Source organism: Prosopis cineraria, unplaced genomic scaffold, assembly GCF_029017545.1.
Source record: "Prosopis cineraria cultivar Desert tree isolate PC_DT_omini unplaced genomic scaffold, ASM2901754v1 PC7, whole genome shotgun sequence".
Lineage (NCBI taxonomy): Eukaryota > Viridiplantae > Streptophyta > Magnoliopsida > Fabales > Fabaceae > Prosopis > Prosopis cineraria.
In genome coordinates this window covers 34,632,305-34,643,424 of record NW_026555338.1, presented here as the reverse complement: position 1 = coordinate 34,643,424, position 11,120 = coordinate 34,632,305, and the positions used below count along the sequence as shown (strand labels likewise).

General features: G+C 34.7%; 2 protein-coding genes across 2 annotated transcripts; one reads left to right on the top strand and one right to left on the bottom strand.

Moving 5' to 3' along the window:
• Positions 1–254: 254 nt before the first annotated feature.
• Positions 255–3,902, top strand: LOC129316103 (protein LIGHT-DEPENDENT SHORT HYPOCOTYLS 10-like). Its single transcript, XM_054960370.1, has 2 exons — positions 255–920; positions 3,500–3,902. The coding sequence occupies exon 1, from the start codon at positions 401–403 to the stop codon at positions 890–892; it is 492 nt and encodes a 163-aa protein (XP_054816345.1). The 5' UTR covers positions 255–400; the 3' UTR covers positions 893–920; positions 3,500–3,902.
• Positions 3,903–7,041: 3,139 nt separating this feature from the next.
• On the bottom strand, positions 7,042–10,948 carry LOC129315854 (trihelix transcription factor ENAP1). The gene is made up of 2 exons (XM_054959969.1): positions 9,814–10,948; positions 7,042–7,335 (listed from the first exon to the last, which is right to left on the bottom strand). Exons 1-2 carry the CDS (start codon positions 10,721–10,723, stop codon positions 7,322–7,324), a joined length of 924 nt encoding a protein of 307 aa, XP_054815944.1. The 5' UTR covers positions 10,724–10,948; the 3' UTR covers positions 7,042–7,321.
• Positions 10,949–11,120: the final 172 nt, after the last annotated feature.

Below are 11,120 nucleotides of genomic sequence, written 5' to 3'. Positions count from 1 at the left end.
TAATTTTAAATTAGATAGCTTCAATAACAAGGCAAGAAGACATGTATGTGTACAAGGGGCAAACAATAATTGTGCATATACATGATTATACATATGATAGAAACTTAACTTTATTGCCACCAAAGAAAAAAGAGTTTAAAAAAAAAATGAAGAAACAGTACTGAAGAAAGAGATATGAAAAGAGAGGGGGGAAAAAGCAAAGCAACATGGCCCATAAAATGTCTACTCATGTATGAGCAGCCCAATGACGTCGTGAAATTAAACTCCATCTTCTTCTTCGCTCACATCTCCTATTCCTTTCACCTCAATTACATAACTTCTCACCCCCCCACATTCATTTCAAGGAAGAAAAAAAAAACAAACAATCAATCAAGCCGATCAACCTGATCCAGAAACCGCCATGTCCGAGGGATCGTCGAGCTCCGGAGCAACGCCGGCGCTGAGCCGGTATGAGTCGCAGAAGAGGAGAGATTGGAACACGTTTGGGCAGTACTTGAAGAACCAGAGGCCACCAGTGGCTCTATCACAGTGCAATTGCGGGCACGTTCTGGAGTTTCTGAGGTATCTGGATCAGTTCGGGAAGACCAAGGTTCACGTAGAAGGGTGCATGTTCTACGGCCAGCCAGAGCCTCCGGCGCCGTGCACGTGCCCTCTGAGACAAGCTTGGGGCAGCCTGGATGCCCTCATCGGAAGGCTGAGGGCCGCCTACGAGGAAAACGGTGGGTCCCCTGAGACTAACCCTTTTGCTAGCGGTGCCATAAGAGTGTATCTCCGTGAGGTTAGAGAGTGCCAGGCCAAGGCTCGAGGCATCCCTTACAAGAAGAAGAAGAAGACCGCCAGTAAGGGGAATGAAGAATCAAGCTCTACCAGTAGCACCATCCACTTCTCTTGATCAACGCTTTGCTTATTCAACTATAATGGTAATTGATTTCATACTTTACTTTCACTAATTTCATCTTTATTGGCCGTTCTTGTCTTATATATATACTCTGCCTAATTGCTTGGATTGTCATCATTGATCTTCAGTCGCTATAGCTTATATATGCATTGTCCTGATTAATTTCTCTAGTGCCATATATTCCTCGTGTCACCCATTGTAATGGTCGTGAAGCATACATGCATGTCAGGTGGTTAATAATACGGTTAGCTAGCTAGTATAACTTTTGGATGTTAAACGTTAACATCTACATATATATATATATATATATATATATAACTCCAACAAGAGAAATGAAGAATCCAGCTCTAGGACTGTCCACTTGATGTTAAAGACGTTTCTACTAATATGGTAATTAGTTGAATTCAACACACACACACACACTTTCTCTAACCTGACCATTCTCACTCATCACGCTCTGCTTACTTGGATTATTGAGTCAATAGCGTCAAATTTTATTCCTTATGTCAAGACCTAAGAATTAATTAATTAATTACATGCATATAATGGTGAAGTATTAGCGGATGTTAGGTGATTTTGTTCACTGCAATTAAAGCTATGTTTTTTGGGATGCTTTTTTGAATTATATTTTTTGTATACACACAATATATATATATATAGCCATAACGTCAATATAAAACTAAGAAATAATGGAAGTTAATTAAAACTTGCAATGATTGATCACTTGTTACATAGTACTACAATTGACTTAAAACTCGTGTTTGCGCTTGGATTTACTTTTAATCATCGAACAGGAATTGTGTGCTCCCAAACGTAGGAAGCTAGTCATAGTATTCCTTCATGCACCTTCTATATATGTGTTTACAATACCAAATATATTATGTATATCCATGCATAGGTTACATATGTTATCAGAGCCTTGTGTCACTTCATTAGGTGAGCATGGCTAAATAGATTGTTCGATGTTATTATATTCTATCAACATGATTTCAAACACTTGTTGGTTAAAAAATAAAAAAATCTCAAACGCGCACACAAATTATGACAAGAAAAAAAAAAAAAACTGTAGGCTCCTCATCAGTTAATTGTCTGTTATTTGAATTGCCCTAATTTAACTTTGGATCCCGCGGATTTTGCCTGTCACATGAAGATGGTTTTATAAGTGATGAGATGTCATACACTTCCTTTTGTGACTGAGCATCAAATGAACGAATGATTGAATTCACATGATATATTAAGGTTTTAGCCTTTAGAATCTAAGTAAAATCATCTTTCCGACATGTAAAAACGTTGAAAATGCATCCTTTTTGTAAGGCTTTTTTCAAAACTTTACAATTTTATACTATATCAAGTCATGATTGAGAAGAATCTTTCGGATTATTACTGATACCTTGGAGAAGCCTGATGCTAATTCAATATTAAAATGTTTTGTCAACCTTAACACTGTCTCACCACCTCTATCATGTACCCAATTATATATTCCTATATATTAGTGAAAATCCATGCAAGGGATGATTTGATATATATATATATATATATGTATATATTTATAGGTTCACCATTTGATGCGCTCTTTTATCGTACCTCATCTAGATTTTCATGTCGTCTCAATCTGATTCTGTGGGACAGTTTTTTTAACAGTTTTATTCTCCTGGTCAAGATGCTATTGGATGTTGATCTTATCAATGTCAAGTATAAATAAGTTCGTTTGGGAGAAATATGCTTGGCTTGATGATGTGATAACCAAAAAGGTTCTCACAAGTAATATTAAATTTTTTTATTATAGGAGAAAATCTCTTTACGTACTTGAAGAAAATATGCATTTCTAAAAATTGTGTACGGTGACGACTTACCCCACCTTTTGATTCTTTGAGAATGTTAAATGATTAATTTATAATTGGGCTGTGCGATCATTTTTTTCGTTTGTGAAATATATGTGTACAATTAATTTATAATTAGCCTGTCTACAATTAACTTTTTGTACGTCTTTCTGCTTAGCCTTGCTTGCTAGAGCGTGCATAGTTTATACAGTTTAGATCTGGGAAATTAATATCGGCTTGGAGCTGTTTAGGGTTTTCTTGTTCTTCCTTTTCTTCTTAATATCACGGTGAGTTAAGTAAATCTCCTCCCCAAGTAGAGAAATCGATCTATTTCCCTTTATAGGAGTACTAAAACATTCTAGGTATGTATTGTACCACGTTTTAAACACATGACTAAATAGTTGGTCCACACATGGCACGCACATCATCAGGATTTTTATTATGGTGCAAAAATCTGCAATAACAACAAAAACTTTAGGCTTCAAACTTTGACAGTGCATAGAATATGTCATTTTTGGTCACTGTCATTTAGGAATCTCTACACATGTTAATGTTCCCTCTTTTGTTGTTTTAGTTTTGTTTCTTTATTTATTTATTTTTTCTGTTTCTTTCTTTTTTCGCGTCTTTAAGTTACACAGACATGCATGCTAGTTCTCAACCCTTGTGTTATTTCTTAATTAAAAAGGATTTGACGGACAACTAATTGAAACAGATACTTCTTATTAGTATTTAGTCATTTATTGGTCAAACTAATGATGATTAGTTGATTTAATATGTCCAGAGAATTGTAGCGTACAATCACATTGGAGGGGGTTCTTAATAACAATTCAGTGATGCACAATCTATATGTGAGAGGTTTGGTTTTATGTATCTGATATAAACATCCATGGTATGCACAATGTTAAAATTTTCTGTTGTTTACTTGGGAATTTGTAGCTGCCTGCCGTTGCAAAACATATATCTCAATCAACTGTCAGTTTGTAACTTGTAAAATTTAAACTTTATTTATCTATCTATATATATGCAACTGTACCCACCGATCTGTTCCATTAAAATGTAACATGTATTATTTCTTCAATTACTGTGGGTGCGTGCGAGTGTACTGTCATGAGAAGAGGCCCATCTCTCTTTTACTGACATAAATCTGATATCTTTCAAATGTATAAAGTTCATTTAAAGGAGTGTCTCTAGAACTATTGAGTAAATAAATTTAGACTCTGATGAAGCTCCGGATGGTATTTGTGATGAGTGGTGACTTTACTTTGGATTTTCGAATACTGGATATAGAGAGTTAATCCCAAAATATAATTAAGAATAGTGGATGATAATTTTCAGAGTCTGGTGTCTTCTCATCGACTATATAAAGAAAAGGGAAGTAGACCCTTAGCTTTTTCACTAATTAGGTTTGTACATGCACAATTAGAACACTTGACTATATGATTTGGATTGATTAGTGAGAAAACCTACCAGTTATAAATGATGATCTAAGAAGAAATTAAATTACATTCTTTTCTCCCTCAAGAGTTTATCCCTTTAGCTATATGTGAAGTTTATTACCTAGATTATTGTCATGGAAGCAGAGATATGTTTGGCAATATTGTTCCATTCATTCTAGGTCTTTCGACTTCTGCTTTGACCTCCTCTATTGTGAAGTCAAATAAACTTGAGAGCTCATTTTGTGTGCTATTAATGTGAGCTAATTGAGGGCATCTCTTAATTTGATTCTTTAATGTATATCGCTGAGCTATATAGATTTTCATGCTAATGAATCGGTCATGAGTGAGCAGAAGAAATGACTTATAATGAACTATAATGTTTCCCTATGTACATAACTCTATATATGGAGTCTAAACAAACGTAACTTTTTGATATTGAGAATTTTGAATAGCTAGCATGATTGTTATTGATTCAAAATTATATATCGCTGACTTTGATCGTATGAGTAATATATAATTTCTCCAAGACATCAAAGATTTATGAATGTTTCAGCCCCTTTAACTAATTATTTGAAAGGAAAAATCATGGTTTTTCCATGCATGGCGAATTTGCATTTCCCATGAATCACGGTTTTGCGCGGTCTAATTATTCTCAACTCATACATGTGTCCCTACGTACTCTGCTACGATGTTGTTAATCACTTCCTCTATTATAAACTATTAGACGTTTTTAAAGGATTTTTTTTATTTTAAAATATAAAAAATTTTGGATAGATTAATATTTCATTAGATATGTCAATTTTAATATTATCCTTCTTCTTTTCATAATTAATTTTTGTTTTTTCTCTTTTTAATATATTAAATGGTAAGTATTTTTAAAAGTTTATATTTTTATTTTGAAAAGATAAAGTTCTTAGGTATATTTAATAAGATTTATCGATATGTGAGATTTTATTTAAAAGTGCCTTATAATTTGGAACAGAATGAGTATTATCTTGAGTTTCTAATCACGTATATAACCCATTTTCCTTTCCTTATTTTATTATATCTAACTTAAAATTCTTGAGAAGTTTATATCTATTAAAAATATTTATATTCATTTTTCATATATAGTACCTATTAGTAGATTATTGAATAGCCTTTTATTAAAAATAAACAATAAAACACCCGACAAACAATCAGAATTTAGTTTCTTCTTCCCCCTACCCCCCCTTTCAAGTTCAGATAACATTCGTTCACCTAAACGGCGCTGAGGCCTAATAACAAACACTACAAGCATTTCAGGCACAAGATTAACCATTACCTTAAACGAGCTTGCATTTTTGGACAAAAAGTTGTACCAGACAGACTTTGTGCAGCAAATATAGACACATCCGAAACAGCACCGATCAAAATATCAGTTGTCATTTTATTGAACAAAACTAAACTGCGGTCTTTATATAGATTTTATATTTTATAAAAAGATTAAAATAAATTAGGTAATAGGTTCATTATATTTAGGTTGAGATTGGCCTCTTATTAAAAAAAGAAGAAGTCAAGAATCATAATGACCTCATTAAAGTTAGAAATGAGTCATAAATAATTAATAATTGAATGGCAGCTTCCTCAATTATGGTTGATCAAGTCTCATCTCATCCGAAATAAAAACGCTTAAAAAAAGATTTTACGGGTGATATTTATTTTACTATTATCTCTCATTATTTGACTTCTTAAATAGATTTTCTTCTCTCCCTTACTAATGAAAAGTATTTTTTCTAAGTTTATAAAATTGTAAATCATATTTAATAAATTTCACCAGTAATTATAATTTTTCCAAAAAAAAAATGCCATGCAGATTAGGACGGAAGGAGTGTATATGTATAAGATAAAATTTATACACTTTGATATTTATTTCTAATTAAATCAATACTTACATAATTTTTTATAAATTATTTTTACTATAATAAATTTTGTTATTAATATTATTAATATATTAAAATTTATTTTACTTTATTTGATTGAATAAAATATATTAAATATATAAGACAGGGAAAATGATAATAAATTTTTTTAAATTATATAAATGACAGTTTGATCTCTCAAAATATCATAATTTTTTTAAAATTCTTAAAGACTTTACTATCATTAAAAAATTAATATAAATAACTAAGTTGTCTTTAGTTAACGATTTTAAATGCGAACTTATAAATTGTTATTACATGATTTTTAAAAAAAAAAATTATAAATCTTAAAACAAAACTTATGAATGATAATTAATGTTTACAATACTTAAAGAATATCATGATTTCAAATATAAATTTGCAAATTAATGTTAAATTCTTACAATTTTACAAAGAAAAGTTGTAAATTTTAAAACAAATCTTATAAATGATAATTAATATTTAAACTAAAGATAATTTAATTATTTATATTAATTTTTTAATGACAAAAAAGATCTTAAAAATTTTATTCATATTATAATATTTTAAAAAATTAAATTATTATTTATATAATTTGAAGAGATTTATTGTCATTCCTCCTGTACAACAAGCTATATATTGGGTCAGCCCAATCTAAACCCACCCATTTTCAAAGGCTAGGCTCTAAGCAAACACCCAAGAGAATGACAAAGTCACTAACAAACCCCAGAGAATGATGGGCTCCGATTGGGCTGCTACGAGATTAAATTAGATTAAATTTGCTTGAGTCCAAGTTTGGCCCTTTTTTCCGGTGACAAAAATGGGCAATTGATTAGGCAATTGTTAGGCCACACAAGACTTGTTGAGTTCAACAAAATAACAAACAGGGTTAAAAAAAAAAATTACCAAGGAAAACTAAGACATAAAAAAAAAACAAAACAGCACTATTATATCGTAATAATGTAGAAAATAAAGCAATGAACATAGGATTGAAAATTGATATGAATTTAAGAAATAAGATTTCCATTTGAGCAGGCCTTGACAGCCTTCTAGTTCGCTATACCTTCCGCTAATTCTCAACCAGTAATAAAAGACACTAACTTTAATTCACAAGGGTAAGTGCCATGTAAATAGATACATCCAAACTTGACCCAAAAATACATTTCCTAGACTAGATTCCTTTCATCCGAAAAAAGAGGACCTATATTTTTCATATCCAAAGCTAAATTCTATGTATTTCCCCACTGCAGGATTCTCCATCGCCGCTTATTATGAGCAACTGTCTGTTAAGAGCAAAATCAAAACAAAAAAATTAGATGAATAAAAGTAAGTTAAATCTCCTATCGCTCATAATTGTATGATAATAATGCAAAGACAAGAACACTCATAATAATGCAATCAATTCCAAATGTTCAGTCCACAGAGAAATTAGGGTACATACTCAAGGTTACTGGCGTATTCTTAAGAACTGACTTGATTTAAGGTATTTTGATAATAACTTTTTGGGGGCAAAAAATCAATAAAGAAGTGCCATCTCTCTGATTCAATATTTGATATCTCACAAACATGGGCATATATTGTGTATAATTTTAAAGGTCCTACCTACCTTCTATTTATGGCTTAAGGATGGAAGTTTAGGAATTAGTACAAACAAACAAGGACTTAACTATCGTTCAAAAGTGTTTAAAGTAACAATGGGAAGGACGTAGACATGCATGAGTAATAAATAGATAGAAACAGTGTGCGTGCTCCTAATTTGCATTTATCACCAAGTCCTTAACAGAAAATGAAAATTACATGAAACTAAGGAACAATTCATTTTTAGCACCGACTACATGTTGAATCATTTTATAGACAACGTGCATATGTAAACATCAATACGCATGGGCACTCAAACTTTGAGACAAGTGCACATGAGACAAAAAATTACACAATTTTTTTAGGGGTGTGTCAAAATGTAGAACACACCGGAGAAATCTAATGCGACTGCAACATTGTTTAACTTGTCTAATCATGAACGGTGAAGGAGAGCCAAATATCTAATCTTAAGCTACTGACAAAAGGTTAGAAAGCAAAGTTTAGAAATAATCTAGTATGTAGTAGAGTGCTTGTGAGCTAGAGCAAGAATAATGATCATCAAATCCAACTAGGATTGGAAAGAACCAAGAAGAAGAGATGAGAATGAAAAGGAGAGTGAAAGAGGAGAAATATTAAGCATAAGAGACATGAACTAGCTTCTGCCTTTACTGATGTGCCGGTGTCCTATTACAAGATGCACCAACAAAAATGGTCCAAGTTGTAAATGCAAAAGTGTGCCATATCAATACTTAAACACCAAAGTGTTGCATACAAGACACTGCTCCACCATGTGCCGTTGTGCCCCGTTAAAAAATATGCTATTAACATACTAAATTGTGCATTTTTATCCCTAAAAACTCATTTTCTTCATGAGGAGATGGTGTATATTCTATGTGTAATATATATAACCATTAAAACATGTTTGTGTTTATGGAATGACCCATTTTTAGCAATAGATATTGACGAATTTACATTTGGCTGACTTTGTATTCAATCACTTGTGGCACTAAATTAGCAACCATCTGATTCCATGTCACTAAAATTGGACAATTTTGGTAAAATCATGGCCTTCAACCAAGAAGTAACACCAAACTATAAGCTTACTGCCCAGTGCCCACCAGATTACTATATGTCAAAAAATAAAATCTTCATTCTAAATTACAGGAGGGTAGATTGGAGCACAATATAACAAAGATCTTGTTTCTTGAATAAGATCTAAGTAAAGAACAGTTTGAACGTTTCCTAGCCAATGGTTAGTCAAGTATGACCCATACAGTAGAATGTAGAGCTACATTTTGGCATGCTGGCATGCCACAATTCATTCATTTCAGAAGCCAAAAAGCGGGGGAAATCTAAGTTCAAGGTAGCATACAAGATGGGCGAAGCAATCAGTACAACTGGAGCAGACCCTCATGATCCAAGTAAGAGGTACTTATGAATTGTGAGTGAAGGCTACTTGAATCTCTCAATCTATATCAATACTAGAGAACGAACGAGAGACATGAAACCAATTTTTAGCACATCACAACACAAGGGTCAACTTGATTGAACTAGACAACATATTTGATTAAACTAAAATAGTTTACATTAAAAAAATTTATGCAAATATCAAAAGACATGTAAAATGAAAAATATTTAACATGACAAAGGATCAAAAGATATGAGATAATCTGCCAAGTGATTTCCAAATAGTATTAAGTATTTATGTTTGTTCACTACATCAAACTAAGCGATGACTCAAACACCAACACAGAGCTAACATACCCAAGAAATGCATTTTCCATCAGAAATTTGATGAAAATTAGGAAAGAAATTAGATGAAAAATTAGGAACCAAATGATATCAAATTGATCTAATATCTCTATAACTAAAACACCCCCATCACAACTTAAGTAATTCCGAAATGAACGCCTATAGCAAAATGATATTGCTATCAAGTTCCCACTTTCTTTCCTATACCAATACGCATTACTTAAAGTCACTGAAGAATTCTTATTTCCCACGCGGCAAACCACAAACAACAGCACGAACCCAAGACACCAGTTTAGTATAGAGTTCAAGCATCAAATTGAAGCCACATTTAAGGGGGTCTAAGCTGACATAACAGTAACATGAAATTAGAAGAACTAAGCAAAAAGGCGCGCTGTAGCATTTGCAGTGATGGCTCTAGTGATAAGACTCACCAGCCTGAGAAGATCGCTTGGCGCGCTTGATTTTTTGAAGCTGGACCTGCGTTTCCATGAAAAGCTCCATCCGTTGGTACTCCAAATCCTTAGCAAATTGCATCCTCTGTTTCTCTAACTCCACCATTTGCCTTTGCTTCGCCGCCTCTACTCGCTCGTATATCTCCCCGAACCTCTCTATTGCTTGTGCCAGCTCTCTGTATCCGAATTCTAAATCTCTATCGCTTTCCCTCTTTCTTTCTCTTTCTCTTCCTCTCTTCCTACTTTCACTGGCACTACTTGACCTCGATTCATCCGAATCGTCACTACCTGCATCCCCTGCTTCGGCCGCAGCTGCAGCTGCCGCTGCGAAAGCTGAGAAGTTCCGGCGAAAAGATGAATCTTTCATGCTCACCGGTGCCGTGGCCGGTAACGCCGGCCGTTTTTGAGTGGCGGATCGGGGGCCGACCGGCACATGCGAGATTACCCAGGCCGGAGACTTAGCGGGAGGGGAGCTACGGCGGCCACTGTCAATCGCCGGAGGAAGTCTCTTAACTGGAAAGGTATCGCCGATTAGAGCGTCAAGGCGGGCGAAGAAGGGCCAAGGGCTAGTGTAGTTCCCGTCGAAATCGATGACCTTGTTCTTCTCGATCTTGTACTTCTTCTTCAGAGTGTCGATGCGGTTCTTGCACTGGACGTCAGTTCGGCGCGCCTTCTTGACGTGGCCGTGATTGGCGTTAACAGCGTCGGCGACCTCTTGCCAGTGCTTCTGACGGAGGTTCCCTCGATTGAGCTCGAGGTGATGTTCGCCCCAAGCATCGATGAGAGTGAAGGTGGCGTCCTCACCCCAGCAGTCTTCCCGTCCGGGAAATGGCGACGACCGGGACGGAGCAGTAGAGGTGGGCGACGGAGCTCCCGTGAGGGAGTCCATGAGGGACGCAGTACTGAGGTGGCGGAGTATAATTGGAGAAGCACAAGCGGTGCGGTTATGCTTTTAGCAAGCACTGCCGGCGTTGAAAGGAAGAAATGGTTCTCAGGTCAGACAATATGGTGACTCCAACTCGGAAACTTGCCAGCGCCAATGTACGATGATAGCCGATCACCGTGCGGGAAACTGCCTTTTTTGGATTTTTGATCGAAATTTTGCCTAGCAATGCTAGTCGGCTTATGGGCCAAGCCCATTTTGAAATTTCATCTTAATGGGCTGGGCTCTTGATCTTGGGCTTTGAAACTAGTTAACGCGATTGACCGTTTGTGGAAGGACGAGGGAGTTATATATATATATATATATATATATTTTCCCCTTCACGACCACAACCTAAAAGACC

Bases quoted from the DNA above. Each gene is read 5' to 3' on its own strand.
- LOC129316103 (XM_054960370.1), top strand. From the start codon at position 401: ATGTCCGAGGGATCGTCGAGCTCCGGAGCAACGCCGGCGCTGAGCCGG.
- LOC129315854 (XM_054959969.1), bottom strand. From the start codon at position 10,723: ATGGACTCCCTCACGGGAGCTCCGTCGCCCACCTCTACTGCTCCGTCC.